Source organism: Micromys minutus, assembly GCF_963924665.1.
Source record: "Micromys minutus genome assembly, chromosome: 16".
Lineage (NCBI taxonomy): Eukaryota > Metazoa > Chordata > Mammalia > Rodentia > Muridae > Micromys > Micromys minutus.
This window is the reverse complement of record NC_137985.1, coordinates 50,172,871-50,194,839: the sequence shown is the minus strand read 5'-3', so window position 1 is coordinate 50,194,839 and position 21,969 is coordinate 50,172,871. Positions and strand designations below refer to the sequence as shown.

Here is a 21,969-nt window from a genome sequence, read left to right as displayed (position 1 = left end):
AGGTCCCGGAAGCCAGCGCTTGCAGTTATGACCCCTAGCATCACAAGTGTTCCCTCAGAGTTCTTCAGTTCAGTCAACCAGGCCCTGCCGGGTGCTTTATTCTCTAACCCGAGCTCTTCGTGCTCCAACTTTCACAGGCCTCAGCCTCCGACCGGGTTGGGAGTGGCCAGGAACAAGGTCCCACCTTGCTCCAGAGGGCAACAGGGAAACAAGAGACCCTTTGTGCTGAATTGTTTATGGGGCCTGAGGGTTTTGTGAAGTATCAATCAGGAACCCATCAAGGGCTCTCTACCGCATGAGCCTACCCACCATTATAGGTGCTAGCTTAGTCCCAGACCTTTCCAAGTCTTTGCTCATAAATAGAACAATGAGCTCTCCAATACATAGCCCCACTCAGTGCTAGAGTAGGCAGCTTCTATACTCCCAAAGTATTCAGCTCCTGCTGTCTAGCGGCCCAAAGCTAAGCCTCCTCCTGGCTGTTGGCATTTTCAACTGCTCAGAGGGTAGGGCTCAGCCACGCCCCCCAGGGGGAAAAAAAAAAAAGGAAAGAACAGAACAGAACACAGGTGCTTCAGCTGCTGTTTATTGACATTCAGGTGGGCACTATAGCAACAGGCCTGGAGACGCTGCAGAGGACAAGGTGGAGAGTGTCTGCAGTGACAGCAGTGGATGCACAAGGAGGAGAGGGGAGGACAAAGCTGTTGGGAACGCAAGTCAGGGCCAGGTCATCTACACGGAACCCTGGGCCCCACGCCCTCAGCCCCTACTCTTGCCTCCTGACTCCAGGCTAGGGCTGGAAATTCTCTGTACTTTGGAGATGCTGCTGCCCTTCTGTGACAGTCAGAGGGTTTCCACCAGCGTTCCTCCTTCACCCCTGGCGTAGGTAGGGCTATGAAAAACAGCTCGACTCTATTGCGTGTTTCACAGGCATTAACTTCTCCTGGCGTCCCAGCCCACCAGCGCCACATCATGGCTCAGAGTGAGCACTACAAGCGTTGCTGGCCTAATGGATAGGAAAGGGGAGGGGAAGGGACGGGGCTAGAAGAGGGACTCCAAAGGATCCTCAAGGTACAGGCACTACACGCATGGTGTTGGTGAAGCCAGAGCCAGGGCGCCACCCGGTCAGCACAATGACCACATCTCCCTTCTTGAAGAAGCCTCGGGCCTTGCCTGGGGGGAGAAGGAGGTTAGTGAGTAGAGGTACACTTGAGGACAACTGCAAAATCCCAAATCCGAATTGAGCAACCATCACTCTCTCCTACCACAAGGCGGTGCTTTCTCCTAACTCAAGACACAAGCCTAACCAGGTAGATGCAAATCCCTTAATGCTTCTAGTCTGGCTGCCAGACTATTACTTCTTTTTACCACAAGGTGGTGCAAGCCTCTTAGCCTAAACAAGGGCCGAGGCTGGGACCTTTGGACATCATTCAGTTTATATTCTAGGGAGTGGCCAACCTTGCCCAAGGTCAGGGTCAGCTGCCTCCACGTCTCTAGATATCCAACCTTACGTAGGAACAAAACCACAGCAGCTTGAGTGCCCCACCCCACAGGGCAGTAGCTCCAGCCAATTTTATACAAGAGCCTCAGTAATGAGGCAATTAGTTTTGCTTTGGGCTCAAAATTGGGTGAGGACAGATGGGCTAAGCCCAGGACTTCAGAAAATGGTAGTTTTGGGGTCCCCATTTCTCAGCACCCCATCCCCTTGTTTCCAGCCACATACCAACATTCATGGCCAAGTTTACACGGAGGTCAACATCCTCAGCCCAGGCGTCCTGTACCGCGTCCTTACACAGCACAGGGAAGATGCCGCGGTACAGATGGGCCTGGCGAGCCGTCTGGGGATTGCGTGTCACAGCAATGATAGGGGCACGAGGGCGGTACCTGGCCACTTGGTGAGCACTCCTGAGAAGGGAAACAGGTTTGAAAGAAGAACCATTAAACATGTGTCACAAGACCCTTTCAGTAAGCCAAAAGCAGTACCCTCTAATTCAACTCAGACCTTACCCACTCACAACCCACTGAACTGTTGCAGGGCCAGGCCAGCCCCAGACCTGTGTCCTGTCCTTTCTAAATGATTATCCTGAGCCGAGCGTGGGTAGCTCCAGGACTGTGGACCCTTCCAACTGGCAGCAAGACAGTTCTGGCCCAATCTCACCAGAACCCATTCCTGGAGCTGCCAGCAACCTTTACAATCCAGGCACCATGTGCCTAGCTCCTGAATTCTGGTATCTGCAAAGAGCAGCAGCAGGCACCAGACCCTTGAAGCCAACAATATCTGCCGCAGTACTATATATGGGAGTCCTATCGGCTAAATTTGGTGTCAAGAGAAACCTCAGAATTTCTATGGTTTCAGAAACCTGGGCGGTGACCAGGTGGTAGGAGGAACATGTGGGAATATAGGGAACCCCTCCTCTGAACCCATTACAAATCACAGTGTTTATTTCTATCAGGTCTGTTTCAGGCTTACTGAACTAACTAGGCATCTTAAGGACACACAAGAGGTATCGGGGAATGAGGCATTCCACAGCAGAAAATACCCTGCTTCATGCTGCCTGCATTACGGAGGCTTTGAAGGACCAAGACCTCTTCAGAGGAAGCCCAGAATTAGCATAGACCTTGTTTGTATCCCTTCAGGACTTTTGGGGTCCCCATTTCTCAGCACCCCATCCCTTGCTTCCAGGTAGTTATACACCAACATTCACGGGCAAGTTTGCAAAGGTCAACATCCCCAGCTCAGGCGTATCTTTCATTCTCTGCACCACGAGCCCTGGAGTGACAAGCACAGGTGTGCTGGGCAGAATCTGATTCTGGGCACCTTCCCTCCTCCCCCCCAGCCATCTGGGTATTTTGACCATGTGCACCAGTACATCATATACATGCAGCGTCTGGACATTAGTTACAGCTGTGAGCTGCCAAGTAGGTGCTGGGGCTTCTGAAAGAACAGTGCTCCTAAAGGACAAGTCACTTCTCCAGGTAACCCGTCATGATTGTGCACACACTTTATTCGAAGACCCCTCGAGTGGGATGAGAAAGAGCTTTGCTGTGTCCTTGTGCATGGACGTGAGTCACCGTTCTCCTTCCTCCGTGGGTCCTGCAGACCAAATATGGGCCAGGCGTGTGCAGCAAGCTATTTTACCAGCTGAGCTATTTTGTGAGATCAGGCTCTGTCCTGGAACTCACTCTGTAGACCAGACTGGCCGTAAGTTCAGACATTTGCCTCCCTCTTCGGCCCAAGTGCCGGGATTAAAGGCATGCTCCACCATGCCTAGCTTCCACACAGCAACTACCTAAGAAACTAAATATTTGCTTCAGGCTCTCCGAGAGGCAGGCTGTAAAGGTGCAGCGGTGCCGTGGTTCCATGTACCTGTGAGCGCTGCCTGGAGTCCTTTGTTGGCAGCCAGGGGTCTTAAATTGGCCCAGAGCCATTCTCAGGACCCCTAGGGACTCACTGCCGCCTCCTACCTGCCAGACTTGGTGAGCACGATAATGGCCCCGCTGCAGCACTTGAAGGAGGCCTCCACGGCGCCCACGGCGGCAGCTTCTGTGGGGTCACTGGTAATGGGCGCCAGGCGGCGGAGTTCCTCGAATAATTGCAAGTGGTAGATGGCGGCCTCCGCCTCTCGGGCAATCTGGGGGAGCGACATCCGTCCAGAGGGACGAAGGGGGGGGGAGGGGGACAGGGCTTTGTCAGAGCTTTGTCAAAGAGAGGGAGGGAAGGAGTCACAGACAACTGGAAAGGAACATGTCCCCGGGCACAAAAGGCCGGAGAAGGTGAGCCACTACATGTTCTGAACTGAGCGAGATAAGAAACTCCACAGGAACCATCCTGTACCAGGTGCCTGTGACTTCCACTGTGCCAACAAGAGAATCCTTGGTCCTGCCCTATCGTGACCTCCTTGGCTGCCTTCCTGCAGGAGAGAGGCTGTGCCCAGGGTCAGGCACATAGCAGGCCTGGTTTCATGAGAAGCTGGTCATCCTATAATGGTTCCTGCCCTTAGGGCCCTACCTGCCAGACTCCGTCAGAACTATCAAAGCTGCTGCTAAACATTTATAAGAGGCCTCCACGCTGCCCATGCCCATGGCCTCCATGGGGTCTGTGGAGTGACTGGAGGCTCGCACAAGCTCTTCAAACAGCAGGCGGTGGAACATGGCTGCCTCAGCCTCCCGAGCTATCTGTAAGGTTTAGGGGAGGAGGGATAAGAAAAGGGATGAAGGCAAAAACAAGACAGACAACACATGGAAAGACAGGGAACTAGTCAGAGGAAGGAACCTTAGGTTAAGTCTTTTCTTCATGCAGAGGCAGAGGCAGAGGCAGAGGCAGGGTGGTCAAAACCTACATGCTCTGGAATAGCATGTGGGATTTGGGGTTGCTCCTTCTGTTCAAACGCAAGGGAAGTTCCTTCCGTTCTGGAACCCTTTTGGGATTTTCTAAATCTAACAAACAAGACAAAAACTAACTTCTTTGCCTCAGCGGACTTCACTTCCACTTGACCACACTGCCTCATGATGTGTACAGGAAGGAACAGGCCCCTCCCCTCACATGGCTGTGTGGTTACAAGGCATCCAGCTCAGCCTGCACACAAGAGCGAGCACTTGCATGTGCCTCATAGTGGAAACACTAGGGCGGCTCTGAAAGCTGGGGCCAAGTGTCAAAAGAGCCAGAGTTGCTCAGTGCACCATTCTAAACAGAACAGTGGCCAGCTCTGGCTCACTTGAACACAGTACATGCAACAGCCATGTGAAGAGGCAGACGCCTGAGAAAGCATGCAGGCCTTTCAGGACACCGATTAAAACTCAATAATTAAAACTGTTATAAGATAGCAAATGTGTCAGTAAAACTAGGCATTAGAAAGACAATGTAAGTTTTAAAGAAAGCAATCCCAAGCTTCTTAGTATAAGAAGGATATGAAACCATCAACCCATCACATTTATTGGTAGTATTAGCAGATTTGCAAGTGGAAATTGCCCTTTTGGTTAAGAATGGAATGCATGCAGCCCAAAGGACACCAACAGGAAACCACCATAGCTGGAATGTCTCGTTTTTAATTACAGGTCGTAGACTGGGTCAGTTAGATACGGGAGGAAACAGATAAAGGGGGAGAAGCTGTCCTAAGTGTTAACTGAGAGAAGTTTGTATCCTCTGAAGGGACAGCCACAGTCTAACCCGGATCTTGGACTCATCTTCTGAGCAGGGCCTTGCAGTCCCAGCCTCGAGGGTCATAGGAAAGACGAAGGCTCGAGAAAAAGCCAGGACCCAGAACTCCTCCTCTGCCCACACTGCTACAGCATGGTGAAATAAATAGCCGGCCCTACAGACAGCAAAGCTGGGCTCAAGTACTCAACACAAGTGATTTCCATTCAAAAATGAGAAAAGGAAGATTATATCAATGAGTCCAGAGGGTTATCTAACACTTAATTATACAGTAAACTGTCAATGTTGTAATTAATTAATTAATCTCAAATGCCATTTTGGGCAAAGTCCTAAGGTCATGTAAGTCACTCAGAGCTATACAAAAATAAATACATTTATGTGACTGCATACTTTAGAATACCCATTCAAAGTCCTGTTCTTGACTCTGAGGCTAGGTAACACAACTCAGCAGCTAGAGAAGGGGTTTTTGGTGTAATACAGGAAGGCATCCACCTTGGGGGAACACACAGTCTTCTGTGAGAGAGAGAATGCCTACATGCTATTGAGAAGCTATGGGGATGAGCTCACAATACCAATCAGAACAGGTGATGACCAGCTGAGTCCAAACTCTAAAACACTTACCAAAGGGCTGGCCTGTTTCAATATTGGCACGAATCTGGATAAGCTACAAATCAGATAAACCATGGGAAGATCATGGGACCTACAAAACTTCATACACCAGGCAAAGGCCCTCACTGCTGCCCTAGTTAACTGCTGTGTTCCGGAAATTCCACAACGGAGACAGCAGTGAGGCCATAAACAGTCAGCAGGAGTCAGCCTGGAGTCTGTTGTTTCTGTAAGATAATGTCTTATTCCAGTCGAGCCTAGCCTCAAGCTATCTTCCTGCCTCAGACTCTGAATGCTCAATTACAGAGTTGAGCCAGACCCTATCTTACTGAAAGCAGAAGGCTTATATATGACCAGAGAAAAGTCCTCACAATTCCCAGCTCAGAAGCTGCTAAATTCAGCACCCATTCCCCACCCCCAAAGCTATTTCTAGCTCTGTTTTGGGTCTGGCACAGCAAGGGAATATCCACGTCACAGGCACCATGCAAGGCCAGCTCAAAGCAGTTCAGTATGCTATAGCCTGCAGTGGAAAAGTATCTGCTCATGGGATCAGGAGTTCCCATCATGGGATCAGGAGATCAAATTAGAAGCCAAACTAGGAGAACAGAACAAAGTGGTTGGTGGGGCGCAGGCAGTGAAAGCACACCATGAAAACTGAGAAGCACGCCTCCACACACCCCACTCTTGCTGTGATCAGCGGAAGGTTAGGACAATGCAGAGACCTCTGTGGCAGAGTTTCTTTTACCCCAGGCTCTGAGGACTTACCAGGTGCTGCATGCGAACAGCCTCCAGAGGGTAGTCCCCTTTGGCTGTCTCTCCAGACAGCATGATGCAGTCCGCTCCATCTAGGACTGCATTGGCCACGTCGCTGCCTTCAGCACGGGTGGGGCGTGGCTTCTTGATCATGCTCTCCAGCATCTAGGAGGGGACAGACAAGGGCTTTAGAAGACCAAAGGGCCAGGTCTCCTAGGTGGAGAACGAAGAGGAAGGAGATAACACATGCCTGCGTGGCACAGATGACAGGCTTCCCAGCTCGGTTGCACCGCCCGATCATCATCTTCTGAGCCAGGAAGACCTTCTCTGCGGGAATCTCAATGCCCAGGTCACCTCGAGCCACCATAATCCCATCACTCGCCTCCAAAATCTCATCAAACCTGATAAAGGAGAGAGAGAGATGCGGTCACAGGAAGCACCAGAGCAAACAGAAGCTCTCCCAGGATCCTGACGGAGACGCCCAAGGCCACATGCAGCAGTGAGAGGTGAGGGCATCCACCACCACGATGCCACCCACAGCACAGTAACAACTTTACTTGCTGTGCTTCCTAAACACCACCGTGAATACTCCAAAGGGATGAGGTTCAGTTCTACGGACACTGTATCTCACAACCCCTTGCACTGTACTTCCCTAATGGACCCTTCAAAGACAGAATGAGGCCCGTGGATCTTACAAAGGACCACGGCTTCATTTAGCCAAGGGAATGACTGAGTGCTGCCCTTTGAGCATTTGAGCTGCCCATTCCCAGCTTTTCCAGGGCTGAACAAACAAACAGTAAGGCCAGAGGCACCTAAGGCTTATCAAGATAGAAAAACTGCCCAGTACAAAGGACACAGAGCCAAGGACAGTGAATGTGTTGACAATTGCCACCCCAACTTTCCCAAGCCTACTCATAGCCCATAGTAGGTCTAGGAGAAGCAGAAGAAAACCAAGTATGAACATCTATCAGTAAACCCGTTGCTCATCCTTAGGAGTGCCACCTATGGGAAGCCAAATGGACCACTCTTCATCAGCACCATTATCAGGCCATATGATTTCTAAAGGCACAAGCTTTAGCATGGGCATTGGTTTCCAGGTGGGTCCCAAAATGATGACTAAAGGTACTTGGCCTCTCCCTGATGCTGATTCAGGTGTTCTGGACCAGTCCAGGCAGGCTGCATTGTGCAGGACCGTGGACACACCTCTCAAAGGTGGGTCTCCAGGACTCACCTGCGGACACCTTCATGGTTCTCGATTTTGCTGATGATCTTGATGTTCTTGCCCTTCTCGCCCAGGACCTTCCGAACTTCGTGCACGTCGGCGGCCTTGCGGATGAAAGATGCAAACACCATGTCCACATCCTGCTCCACCCCAAACTTCAGGTCCTGGATGTCCTTCTCCGACACGGCGGGGAGGTCCACGGCGGCTCCAGGCAGGTTCACGCCCTTCTTGCTGCCCAGGGAGCCACCATTCTCCACCTCTGTCACCAGGTAGTCAGCACCTTTGTGAAAGGGATTGAGACTGGCTCAGTTACAAGAAGCCAGCAAGTCATTTCTCTCACCTATGAACACAATACCTACCCACAGGCTGCTAAGAAAATTTGAGTTTTGGGTATGGTAGCATAAGAGGCAAATGCAAACAGACTTTCGAGGTCAAGACCAGCCTGGTCCAAGTCAGCAGGGTTACAAAATGAAGCCTTATCTCAAAATAAATAAACAAATAAGTAGCTGTGCGTGGCAGTGTATATCCTTAATGCTAGCATTTGAGAGATGGAAACAGGAAAGACTGGGGTTCGAGGCTAGCTATAGGAGACCCTCTCGTAAACTGTTAGTGTTTAGAAAAATGTGACTATCATTGTAAAGCATATAGTAGTATTCTTATGCACGCTGAGACACCCACCTGCCTGGACCTTTGTGGGATACTTACTTGTCTTTATTTCAGTCAGGCCAGGGATACAGACCAACAAATAACCTTAAACTTTTGATCCTCTGGAGACTGAGCCCAGACCCTCACACATGCAAGGTGAGTGTTTGCCAGAGCTCTGGGGATGGGAGCTGGCATTAGGCCACAGACTGTGCACAATACACACCTTTCTCCTTCACCTGCAGCGAGATGAGCCCATCGTCCACGTAGATCTTGCTGCCCACCTCCACCACCTTGCAGATGTTCTTATAGTCCAGCCACAGGACGTTCTCGTCACACTTCTCCATGTAGGCGTTGTCCAGGGTGATCTTCAGAGTGGCTCCCTTCTTCAGCTCCACCTCGGCAGTGCCGCTCTGTAGAGTCAAGACAGCACCTGGGCGTGAACTTCAGAAGGCAGCACCCGGGGTGCTCAAGCTCTGGCTCAAAGTCCAAGAAACCTTTCACCTTTCTGAAAATCCTGAATTTGCATATTGAGGAAATGAGGAATAAAAAACAACAAACTACCAGTTCTCCAGAGTGAGACTTAAATACCAAAAATGTGTCCCTTAATAGTGCCTACCAGGCAGCTGAAAAATATTCTCATTTATAGACCTAAGGTCTCCATGAATACTCACGCCCTTGATGAGTCCAGTCCGGATCTCAGGCCCCTTCGTGTCCAGAGCCACCGCAACGGGACGGTAGAGGATGGGGTCAGAGGCAAAGCTCTCTGTGGCAGCACGGACATTCTTGATGGTCTCTGCATGGTACTGGAGAAAGATTGACAGGTGACCTCCAGCCCCCAGTCCCCACCCCGGAGCCAATGAAAAGTACACCTGAATCTCAAACCCCGCCCCTTCTCCTAATCTTTCCAACATCTATTCTGCCCTCTACACAACAGCACCAACTCCAGCCTTCACAGCTCCCAGAACGCTGCCACTAAAGCCAATTGAAGGTAAGAATATAAACCTGTCCTGCTGTGTCTCTTCCCTTGTTCTAATGTCCCTAAGGACTCAAAGCATGCTAACAATCAGGACAGGCAAAAACCAGGGATTTGTCTGATGATTTCCTCCCTGGCAGTCTGTATCTGTTTTCCCTATCGATCCAAACTTCAATTCAAACTCAAAGCTGTTGACTTAGTGAACGATGGCCGAGCTAAACAGCTCATTGCTCAGTCATGTAGACACTGCTTTCCCAATCACTTTCTCTGATCAGCCTGCCCCGGTGGAACTGCTTTGCTAGTTTTCACTTGTAATAAAGTTTCCCCTCAAACCTTTTTCCTTTCCTAACTGGGGCTTAGAGCCATTAGCACAACGCTTTTTGCCAATGTGTCTCCATGTGACACTGGTGGCCATTCAGTTTAGCACTTTACGAGCCTTTAACCACTTCGTACAGAAAGACACCTGCAAGCCTGTTATCTATAGGAGGCCGGGGGCATGTATGTAAAACTGCATTATGACTGGAGTATCCGATAATCTATTAACCGTCTGTGCATGTAACACTTTTGGGAGGTGGTTCATGCTTCCCACTTTCATGGCTATGGTTTTTCTGGCACATAACCAAAGGGTGAAGCTCGCCCAGTAGCCATCAGTGCTGTCCCTGTAGAGGCTCTAAATTTAGGCCGCTTAAAAGTCAGTGCGGGAAGGCAGCACTGCCTGCTCAGCAAGAATGACACAGAGATACTGCTAAAGCTGAGAGATTAGTTGCAGCTAGCTGGCTGATGTTCTGGTCAGAGGGAGGGAACTTGATCCCAGCTCCTCAGTGCACATGGAATAGGAGCCCTGGTGAAGCTCTGGTGACATAAAAGTTCACCCAATCTCCAATGCCTTACAGTTTGAAATCAAGGCAGAGCTTCCCTGCCCAACACTGTCCCCTGCCATCTCAGAGCGTCTGCATGGCGTTATTTTACTGGATTCAAGAAGAGCCGTAAAGGTCAGCATCTCAATCTATTTTTGCCTGACTGGAGACTACTGAAAGACCACGTAGATGGATCCAGCTCTGACCGAGCCAGGCTCACCTTCACTCCTGGGAGCTGCTATAGAGAACAGAGGAGCTTGGAAAGCAACGCCCCAGGATCTCACTATGTTACTGAGGCTAGTCCCCAAGCTGGCCTTGAACCCACAATTCTGTAGCGTCACACCCAGCAAAAATGTGTTAAACATTGCTTAGATGCTTGAGGGGCTACCTCAGGTTCCATGACATTTGGGTAGCAGCCTCCAAACTATTTATGGAATATAGTATCTTTAGTCCAAACAACTTCCAAAGGTCAGAGGGCAAAATGGCACAGGGTTAATACTTTTACTCAGACAGAAACCAAGAGGAAGGGAGGGACTCTCCTTTTTCCACCAATGCCTGTAGGAAATCCTCAGTCAAGTTAGAAAGTATCTAAAAGGTAGATCTTAAAATGCTTCCACCTACCCATCTGTTCAGAACAGGTTGTTCTAAACTGGAGCATGGACAGGAATGGACCTTTCCAACAGTTGCCACTTGTTTCCTAGGTACAGCCTCAGGTCATCCCTACCTCACTCCTGGGGAGGGGCACTGATGATGGGCAGATAATGAAGTGGGGACACCAGCGATCATATAGCATTTGTGCACATATGACTCCATCATATGTGGAAAGCCTCCAGACCTACCTACCATCTTGGGCCTGAACTAAGTCAGAATGTTCTTCAATCTTCTGCACTATAGAAACCCTGAGGCATGGGTGCCACATGCAGTCAAGTCATCTGATGGTCTACGGTTTCCAGACAGACCCTCACTGCCCTTTTCAGAAAAGTTGATGGGAGGGATAACCCTGGTCAGTGACAAAGCAGGCCAGGTTGTCCATGCCAATGAAGTTGGCCAGAGGGAAACGGATGTGCTAGAACCACATGCCATTCAGAGACCCACACCTGACTGAGTACCACTGTTAATGAATCCCTCCAGGATGGCTGCCGCTCACCTCATGGGTTCCATGAGAGAAATTCAGCCGAGCCACATTCATTCCAGACTTAATCATCTCCTTCAGCATCTCCACAGACCGGGAAGCAGGGCCTATCAAGAAACCGAGCCACAGGAAGAAAATCATGACAGTCGGGTCAGAAAATGTATGTATGAAATTGGCTCAACATCAACTCTTCATCCTGTTTTTAACAACCTCCATAAATTAAAAGAAAGGTCTTTCCAAAGTACAGAAAAAATTATTGTACTAGTCAACTTTTAAAATAAGTAAGAAGCACCCCACATAATCAGAAAAGTGGAGGAAAAACAATTTCCCCTGCCTTCAAGATGTCTAATTCCCGAATGTTGTTGGTAGCAGAGCACATGAAAAATGAGGTCTCTGAACTATTCCTACAAAGGCCCACTAAAGAAGACTACCCCTGAACCCCACCAAGTGCAGAAAAAATACACTCCCGTGATCTCCCTTCCCCTAGAAATGTGACAGTGTCTCCCTCAGAACCTAGGTGAGCTCTGACCGTTATTATGCCTTTCAAGCCTCCGTGTAGGCCACACTCACCAATGGTACAAATGATGCCAGTGTTGCGGGCTGTGATGGGCGCAGAGTCAATGTCCAGGCGGCACATGTGTTCCAGGAAGGTGTCAGCCATGGCTGCATGGAGCTGCTGGGTCTGAATGAAGGCAGTCCCCGCTTCGCTGTGTGGCTTCGGCATGGTTCCTGAGATCCTGGATCCCAGAGATTTGAAGAGCGCAATTAGACCAGGCAGTGCTTAATGAGCTACTCCACACAGGAGGCTGCCTCCCGCTTACACATTAACCCAATAAGATTGCTCTGTGCACAAGTCACACAGAGGCCTGGCACGTGCTGGTTATGTGGGTGCGACTCAAACTGGGCAAAGGGCTCATGTGATTATGAACAGCAAAGACCTTGGTGAACAGAGCTTGCTACCCAATGTGCATACACACCCTGGGAGCCAGTTCAGGCAGGCTTCTTACAAGGGCTGCCATCTATTTTAAGAGTGTTCACACCAATCCTAGAAAGAACATCACTTCACTCACAGGGAAACCTCCCCAAAGCTGCAGTAAGGAACATCCCACAGAGAATGTTATAGCTAACATTTCAGCACAAGTATCTTGGGAAGCCTATCATGAGAATGTATCAAATCTGCACAAGTACCTGCTTTGGTAGGGCACTCGGCACAGCCTCTTTATCGTGTTCGGCATAACCTAAAGTGGCCCTGCTGACCAGAGAAATAAGCCCTGTCCTAAGTTCAAAGAAATTTTTACTCCTTGAAGTCCTAGATTTACTTCAAGGCATCACCTAAACGTATTCTTTAGCCTCTATCAGACACAGGAATTACAGGCAACAAAGCAGTCCTTCTGGGCAGGAAGCAAAAGTCTGTAATTCTTTAGCAAACACAACAGCACCATCCACAAGACACACAAAGCAAATTTTGCACAAGGACATTGACACAGCCCCAAAGTCATTACAACCTCACTGTAACCTAGAAAACGGAATCACACACAGTAGCTAGTCTATGCTGGCCTGAAATTGACCTTGCAACCTAGGCTGACCTTGGACCTAGCTTCCCCGGCCCCAGTTCTGGCTATATGGAGTCTCTTCCTCTGTGTGAAAGGTACAGCACACAGTAGTCTGAACATCTGTTCCAGTCAATTAACCACCGAGGTCACAATCCCAACAGCTGCCCTGACCTTTGCTTTGACTTTATTACAACTTACAATTAAAAGTTCACTGAACTGGATAGTCAGCCGATTAGAGGACAGAACTCAGGAGAGCTCTGGGCTCTCCCACAGAATTTTCAGGCCACAAGGCTCCCTTCAAACTCCTGAGCACACACTCCTCCCTCAGCCTGTGCTCCACAGTATCACCTTATCCTTGCTCTTCCCTTCCCCCCCACCAAGGACCCTCCACTACTGCTTTTCTGCATGAAGAACATGTACGTAAGCCTGTATCTGTCACCCGAGATTTCAGCCACCAACTAGTGATCAAATATCAGAGGCCTGGAAGTCTTCAACTACAGAAAAGAAAACTTGGAGACAAGTTCTCATATGTAGCCTAGCCTGGCCATGAACTCATAACAGTTCCAGCTCTTGGGAGCTGGGGTTACAGGAGTCCACCACTATTTGCAGAATTGTGAACTTTTAAAAGAAGAAACCAGCGGCCAACACTGGTCATTCCTAACTCTACAAGACCCATTAGGCACTAAGATGTCAAGTCAACCTCCACTCAGAGCCTACTGGTTTTTTGTCTCTCAGCACCTTGTTTATTAAATGAGCCCTCAGTCTCTGCCAAAACCAGTTCTGCCTGGTTTTCCCTCTCCTTAAATCTGAGGAAGTCCTGTTGTGGATGTTCTAGGCAGCCAGGTCCTTGAGGTCTACTCATGGTTGAAACACAACTGGCAAACTCTCATGGCTCCCAGCCAGGCTTAGGTTAAGTGGCCACTAGGGGACAGTACAGATGGTACTAAGCCAACAAGACACAAAGGCCTTGCTGTGACGGCGATGGGACTATGAACTATGAAGTCCAAGTGAGTGGGACAGACATCAGAACAGTGTCTGGAAAGTACTGAAAAGCCAGCCACCAGGACACTCTGTCTGAGACTATCCCTGCAAATTCCTGTTTTGGGCCTGGTGATTAGCATACCTTTGTTTCTCTGGGTCTGGGCTTCTGCTGACATATTGTTGGTCTTTTGACCCAGAGTGGCTTGATGGCCTCACTTGGAAAGACAGCCCAGAGCTGAGTATGCCCCGTTCTGAAGAGCTACAAGGGAAAAGCTGAATGTGACTAAGCTCTTTGGTGGTAATGACCTTAATGGTAGGTGAAAGTTGCCCTTAGGTATCCAGCTACATCAAAAGTGTATACTGGAGAACCAGGTGGTAAAAGTGACCCCTTAACTGGATCTCCTGAAATACTTTACTCCAACACCCAAAATTTACTATTTAGTTTTAGGGGGTACGTGTGGGCACCGTGCAGAGATCAGAGGACCACTGCTCAATCTCCCTACCACTTAGGTTCTAGGGCTAGAAGAACCTGAGTCATCAGAAGTAAGTTCCCAGTCTCCCGAACTATCTCACCGACCCTTGCTGCTTTGTTTCCCCCCTTTTGTTACCTGGGTGGTATTACAACATTCCCCTGCCCTTCTGAGACTGCAGCTCACAATGTATCCCAGAGGTGTAACAGACCAGAGTGGTCTTTAACAAAATCCATCAACTCTGCCTGCCCAGCATTGTCCTTTTATTAATAAACTGTTGATGTGCAATTATTAAGGACAGCCCTTGAAGACAACATAGATTTCCATGCACCCTATAAAGCTCATTGTGAAGTTTCTGTCCTGTGCCCTTCAGAATTACCCAAAGATGCAGGAATGGACGGGTGCTCCCCATCCCCTCACAAGGGCTCAGCAGGGCAGCTTAATCCACTGACTTTTAAAAAGCACCTCCCCAAAAGTGTGTGTCTAATCCTTGGAAAAATTTTATGACGACAACCTATTCCGTTCCATACCAGAATCCAGCAATTTTCTTTTCCTGTTTCAACCGGTCCCAGGTTTGACAGTACAATCTTTGTTGTGCTGACATTTGCTCTGCTGCCTCCAGTGCTCAGGTAAAATCTCAAACACACAGCCCATTTCTCTACCTAGAATTAAACCTAAAGTCTGCAGAGCGGACCTATCTTGCTGCCAGATAATGTGACAAATGGAAACACGTGTTTCAGTGGATTGATACAATCACATAAGACTTCTAACAAAACTTATAAGGGCTTCAAGCCTTCTACTCAACTCATCCCTAAACCCCAGTTCTTTCACTCAAGGCTCTGACCTGGAGTCCCCACCCACACCTCTTCTGCCTGTCCCAAGGCCTCCAGAGCCCCACAACTCCAGCCAACCACCCACATATAGTATAGTATAAATAGAACACCGCTTTAAAGTCTTTCTCCTGGCTCAGGAAAGCAGCCCCAGCCTTGTTTCTCAGGGTAGGGTGGGACTCTGGGCAGGGTTTGCACTATTGCCTAGATACCTGCAGAGATAGGCAGTGACTACCAGGACATGCAGCCCCACCCATGCCAGCACAACTCACTACAGCATCCTCCTCTTCAGGAGGCACCCACATGCACAGCCAACCTCCAGCCGGCAGCAGAAGCCCGGTGTGTCCCACGACAGCAGCAGACACCATGCCCAGGGGCAGAAGCCTTACTCTTGAACCTGAGCCCCTGCAGCAGGATGTTCCTCAGAGCCATTGCCCCTCTGTGAGAAAGGAAGACACCAGCCTAGGCCTCAGTGTGGGCTGCAGGCTGAAGCATGCACAGGCCCAGCTTGGCTCTGATTACCTGCTTATGCCCTTTCCTGTCTCAGGCAATTCCTTGGCCCTTCACATTCACTTCCCTCGTGTCAGGAACAAAGGTCATTAAAGAAAAAAAAAAATCCCAAAACGCCAAATGCCCAGTGCCACCCTGCTTCTTAGCACCAATCCTCTTCTTGTAAGGTCACACCTCACTCCACCTACTACATCTCTATGTTGGTCTAAGCATTGCTGCCCCAATAAAGCATCCCGACCCAAGAACAGGGTTTTGTAGCAACCATTTCCTGATGTCACCCCATAGACCAGGCTGGCCTCACACTCAGATCTGCCAGCCTCTGCCTAAATGCTGGGGTTCACGGTGTGTATCACTTTGGCCCTGTTTATTTGATTTTTAAGGCAGGGTCTTACTATACAGTCCTGGCTAGCCTAGAACTCCATCTGCCTCTACCTCCCAAGTGCTGCAATTAAAGGAATATGCTACCATGTCCAGAGAGAGCATATTTTCTCTCAGGAAGGTCTGGCATTACTAGTCTATCACCCAGTGGAGTCAAGTTAAAATTCCTGTGGTCAAAACAACGAGAAACAAGCAAAACCCAACTCTTACTTAATCCTAACCTGGACCGTCCTACTTTAAACTCCTGCCTGAAAGAGGGATTTGCTGGCTTCTAGCTCAGAGGAGGAAGGAGACAATTTGCAGTTTCTGTTCTGTTGGCACATGCTGTCTTCCTTAGCTGTTAAAAGGGCCAGTGTTTCTGGGAATGAAGCCCATGCTCTGGACCCTGGCTCAGCCCAGAGCCAGGTGTAAGCAGAACGCACAATGGCCTCAGCAACAGGAGGCACTGGCTCAGCATTTCAAGGCAAGCCAAAGCCAGTTGGGGGTGGGGGTGATTAAAGACGGAAGGCAGCACCAGCTGTCCAAGCGCCGACCTACTTACCACTTTGTCCACAGGCTGTACCTACTCCCCCCCCCAGGAGTGGAAGCAAAAACCTCTCCTTTCTCCTTCCCACAACTTAGCATCAACACTGACTTATATTTTCATACTTCCCAAAAATAAAAAAGCATTCTGATTTTATTCAATTCATATACAATTCTGTTTTTCCCAACTCACAACTTCAATCCCACTGTCCTTCGCTCCCACCCTCAACTTGATTACGGACATGTGCAATGATGTGCATCTTATGTAGCACTAGGGATGGCCAAGGCTTTGTGCATGATAGGCAAACATCCCATCAGATCTACATTACCAGCTTCTCTTTGAGACAGACTCTCTACATAGCCCCGACTGTCCTCCTGTCTGAGATTAAACATGTGCCACCATGCCCAGCCCTAAACCTCTGACTCCTCCAAAATGGGCATGGCATGGCATAAAATCTTTTACACACACTGGAGACACCAGTAGCTTAAACCTAAAATATGACCTGTAGGTTAATCACACATTTGGAAGAACACCGCTTCCTTTGGAGGTTTCAGATGCTCAGAGCTCCCTCGAGGCCATTGAAGGTACTGCAGCCCAGACCTCCCTCCTACGTGCAGACCAGCACAAACCACACAGGGGTGTGGCCTCGCTGCGCAGCTAACAGTGGCGGAAGACCACCCTCCAATCCTTAGCTGTTACACTAGTCCTTATGGTCCAGCAGAAGTTTACAGGCACGTGGGCTCACCTCTCCTGACTACTACATAGCCTATCTAAGTCTGGCTCTTGGTAAGTTTCAAGACTCACAAAAGTTCCATGACAGGAAGAACATTCTTTGTCATATAGTCTGTTATTTATAGTCCCCGTAAGTGCAGTTTACAGAGATGACTCGGCCCCTTACCAGAAGTGGTAAGTTTAAAAAAACACCTCACCAGTTAACTTGGCTGTGGGCATTTGGGATGATTCAGAAGCTGAAAGACAATGAGACAATTTTCCTCTACCTCAATCTCCAGCTTACTTGTTGCCCAACCCAGCTTACCTGTTGCTGCAGAAAAGCTACAGATGCTAAAAATCCATGTAATATGAGATGAACTCAAGAAACAGCTTTTCTACCTTTCTGTCCATAGCTGCTTCCTCTTTTCTTCCACTAAATATTAAGCAATCAACAGCTTTAAGAAATAAAAGTGTTTCCTGTGACCAACACAGATGGAAAATCCAGCCCCCTTGAGAGTCAGCTATGAAATGTGCCAAGTCACTCACTGGGGATTTGGTGTTTCACTATGTAGCCCAGGCTGGACTGAACTCACAGCCATGGGCCATCATACTGGCTGGGACACAGACCCCACCCCTTGAAACAGGGTTTCAGTGTATCTCTGGCTGTCTTAGTACTTTGTAGACTAGGATGGTCTCAAAATCAGATTGGCATGCTTCTGCCTCCTGAGTGCTGGCAAATATCTTAACTCATTATAGAAGGGACCTTACAACACCTCAGAGAACAAGTGTGGTCTTCCCACTCACCCAAGGAAGAGAATTTTCTGAAAAGCCGCTAAGTTGAAAGGTTGAGTCATCTTGCCCAGACCCGGTGATGGCTTACACTACTTTCCCACAGAACACCCTCACTGCCTTCCCTACAGCATTCTCAGGCCACCAGAGGCAAATTATTTGCTAACAATGCTACCTTAGTCTTGACCTAAGTAAGGCCCTTCCCTCTGTACCCTAGAATACAGCCACACCCTGAATTTGGGGGTAACAGCATTGCAATAGTACCAAATGCAATTTCCTACAAGCCAGAAGGCATAAAAGTCTCAAATGAACAGAGACTAGAATCGGAAGGCTTCTGAGTACCCGTTTCTTTGTTTCTATCCTCACAGCCAAAGACAAAGGCTGCACAGATTTCTCCCTTTAGACAGCTTTTTCTCAGGAGAGTTGCAATGTAACATTAGTTACTTTGTAAACACTGACAGGGTTCCAGAGAGAATTTGTTTCCATAGAATACTGGGTATTCAGAGCCTATACCCGCCTCCCCAAACTTAGATCTAATGTGCATAAAATTAGCAAGGAAACAGACTCAAACTGGTGCCTTAAATGTAACTACTGCATTCATTGACAAAAAGGATGTAAGTATGTCCTTTTGGGATTAGTCACTATATCGTGGAAGCCCGGTACTTACAAGGAGACCAGTAACTTAGCAGCCTGGAGTAAATGTTTCTGCTCGGGACACAGGACCAGAGGCCAACCAACTTCAAAATATTAATAAATTACACAGAATTCCAAAACCCAGCTGCCCCCACGCACGACTGGATTTGCACTATGAGGTTCACTTTTTCTGAACTATCAATGTCCTGGATTTGTAAAGGTCATCTAGAGATACTTTACTATGACTGGGCTTTATCGTCTTTATACAGCCTTCAGACTAGAAGATGCCCAGCTCCTTCAAACCCGGTATGCCGGCCACCTCGTGCATGTAGCCCCATCTTCCTCATAGCACTGTCTTGACAAATTGTTTCCCTAATTAGACTGGGCTCTGTGGGCTACATGCGTTCTGGTCGCGTCGGGCTCCAGCTTCTGTCGGGAACCCACCCTCCCCTCGACAGCACGTGGGAGCAGACGACCGACAGATGCAGACGCCCCGCAGTACGTGCAGCCCCGCTGCGGAAGGATGGAGGGCCAGGGCACCCTGGGCGGGGTGAGCGAGGGGCCTTGCCCACTACCACACAAAATAGGCAGCAATAGCGGCCAACCTCTCTCGCCTGGCCACCGGGAATACCAGTTACGTAATTCGTAGCTGCATCACCCAGGATCCCTAGTGATTGCATCCTACCTTCCAAGCAGTGGGCCACGAGGGCCAGAGGGGAGTCCGCGGACGTGACTAGAATGCGGGGGAGGGGCAAAGCCGTGGGGAGGGGCGAGGACAAGGAGGATGAAAGGATGCAGTGGCGCGGACGTGACCGGAACGGTGGGGGGAGGGGCGACAAGGAACTGCGAACACAGGCGCGGGAAGAGCACGCTGACCTGAATGCAGGATGAACGTGGGGGCCGAAGGGGAGGGTGAGCAGGGGAGTTATTTCAAGGAGATTACAAGGAGGAGCCGAATGATGAGGGCACAGAGCTAAGATGAAGGTCAAAAGTACTAGTGAGTGTGGGAGGATGAGCATCGGAACAGGGTGGCGAGGATAGCAGTAAGATAAGAGGCTGGAACCAGATTGAGAACAAAGAGCAGAGCCAGGAGGTGGAGAAGGAGCTGGCCGCCCCCCCCCCCCAATTTGGAAGATCACTACTTGGGCTGGAGTGTAGGCTTCTCCCCCATCCCGGAATGGGATGCTCGATGCCTGGGTCCCGCATGAGCAGGAAGCATGCCAGCGTTCCGCACTAGCCGGCATCGGCTCTGGGCACCGATGGCGTAGGTTTTCCCCGCTCACCTCGGGCGTACTTCGGATCCTGTTGCAATACCTAGCGCGGAGGTCCGTACAGTCAGGACGCGTCGCTGCTGTGCGGGGCTGCGCAGACTGGGCCTCAAGGTTATCAGAGCTGCGGGCCGCCGCAATCCCTCCGCAGCCCCGCCCCTCGCCCAATCCCGGCCGCGGCTAGCGGAGCCCCGCCTCCCGACGGGTGCCCGCACCTTCGGAGAGAAGCGCAGGGTAGGCGGGACAAGCAGGTTGCCCTTTTGAGGGGACTACCTTCCGTGGCGGAAGGACATCCTAAACCAAAATTGCGCATGGGCTATTCCGATGACCAATGGGGAAGTGGTTGGGAAAGAGGGCCCGCCTTCGGAGCCACCGCCACCACCCCTAGATCCCCGGCGCCACCGCCACCTGTTGCTTTAGGACTTGAGCAGTGGCTACATGATGTTCCCATTTTGGCCTTCTGCCCAGGTCTCCCCATCTGCCCTGGCCTACCAGGGCGGTGCCCAGATTTATAGGTCCCCGGACATTCCTCCTGCCCCGCCCGGGCACTCTCCACCCTCACCGCACCCGTCCCCGTGCACCCTCAGAAGCTGAGCGGAAAGAGAAGCTGGGGTGATGGGAGCAAGAGAGTGGTAGAAAGTCTGGGCTGCCTCCTAGAGGGTTCCAGACTTAGAGGCTGGATAGGGCGAACTTCTTTTTTTTGGAACCTGAGCGCGACCTCCTAAAAAGGAGGGTCAGATTGGACCCATGTTAATACTTTGAGTAGGATCTCAAATCCTACATTTTTTTTTTTAATGCCTGGAAGCAGTAAACCAGTCCACGTAATCGGTGCTGAACTGACCTTCGCGTAGCCGTATCTAAGCAGGGGTGAGCACTGCTTTTCTTACTCAGTCGTGTATATTTAAATTTGAAGTATTTCAGCCTTCTTTAACAAACTGTTTCCCTACAAGGCATTTTCTAATTTCCCAACTGTTAACACTGGTCTTCATTCTGCAGAATTTTGAAAGCAGATACAATGTTGCCACATTCTAAATAGGAAGACTGTATCAACTCAAGCAGACACTTTGAAGCTGAATCGCAGGCCTTCATTCTATTTCCTGTCAGTTTAGACTAGAGGGGAGAGTAACAACATAAACGCAATTTGTAGTAAAATAAAGTTTTTTTAATTTTCTCTGTAAGCCTTTTTCGGTCCCCTTAGTTTAGGGGAGGAAGTAAATGCTTGCTTGGTTATTAGGGTGGAAAGAACATGAAGTTGGAATCAAAACCAGTTAAATCTGGAGAGAATAAAATTCCTTTCTGCCAGAGGGAGGGGTAGAAGAAATGACCTCTTTGTGCCCTGGACTGAAAAAAACAAAGAACTATAGTGTACAATATAGTGACAGCCATCGGCTCACGCTGAGGTCCGCTGTGTACACCGAGTTGAGCATCGTGGCTCACACCTGTAATCCCAACACTCAAGAGGCCAAGCTGGGAGAAGCTGCAGAGCCAAGGTCAGCCTGACACTCACACACACACACACAAAACCATCACCACAAATCTAGATACAGAGCTAGGCGTCCCCTAGTCTCTGGTCTTGGCACTAAGGAGACTAAGGCAGAACTGAAGGCCAATCTGGATGTGGTCCCAAGGTGACATGAATGTCTATTAAACTAGAGAGCTAACCGGTGGCAGCTGAGAATCGCTATCCATCTGCAGGTTTCAAGGATTCCTGGGAAGTGACAGACAATGGTTGGTCTTGTTCACATCAGATGACAGAATTGTCAGTGACTTCCTAAAGGTTCTTGCTTCTGCTGAGAAACCGGCATGCTATAGGAAAGTACATAGTTGGGTTGTATCTTATCTGTTCTCCACTTTAATCACTAGCCCTATGACTATACCAGTAATTTAACATGTACAGTCCGTTAAAAGTAACTTGAGGACATCCGTATTCCACAGGGTGGAGTTTGATCAGTTCATTTTATATGAATGAGTCCAACAATGTCC

At 49.5% G+C, this 21,969-nt stretch overlaps 1 protein-coding gene across 2 annotated transcripts; it reads right to left on the bottom strand.

The window, feature by feature from the left end:
- Positions 1 to 565: 565 nt before the first annotated feature.
- Positions 566 to 20,153, bottom strand: PKM (pyruvate kinase M1/2). 2 transcript variants are annotated; one of them, XM_080929795.1, is made up of 11 exons: positions 20,002 to 20,153; positions 11,911 to 12,077; positions 11,356 to 11,447; positions 9,050 to 9,181; positions 8,602 to 8,788; positions 7,743 to 8,013; positions 6,762 to 6,912; positions 6,524 to 6,676; positions 4,007 to 4,173; positions 1,721 to 1,902; positions 566 to 1,170 (listed from the first exon to the last, which is right to left on the bottom strand). In XM_080929795.1, exons 2-11 carry the CDS (start codon positions 12,062 to 12,064, stop codon positions 1,064 to 1,066), a joined length of 1,596 nt encoding a protein of 531 aa, XP_080785921.1. In that variant the 5' UTR covers positions 12,065 to 12,077; positions 20,002 to 20,153; the 3' UTR covers positions 566 to 1,063. The 2 variants fall into 2 exon arrangements, with proteins under 2 accessions (XP_080785921.1, XP_080785920.1); XM_080929794.1 differs by lacking the exons at positions 4,007 to 4,173; positions 20,002 to 20,153 and adding an exon at positions 3,463 to 3,629.
- Between the last annotated feature and the right edge of the window lie 1,816 nt (positions 20,154 to 21,969).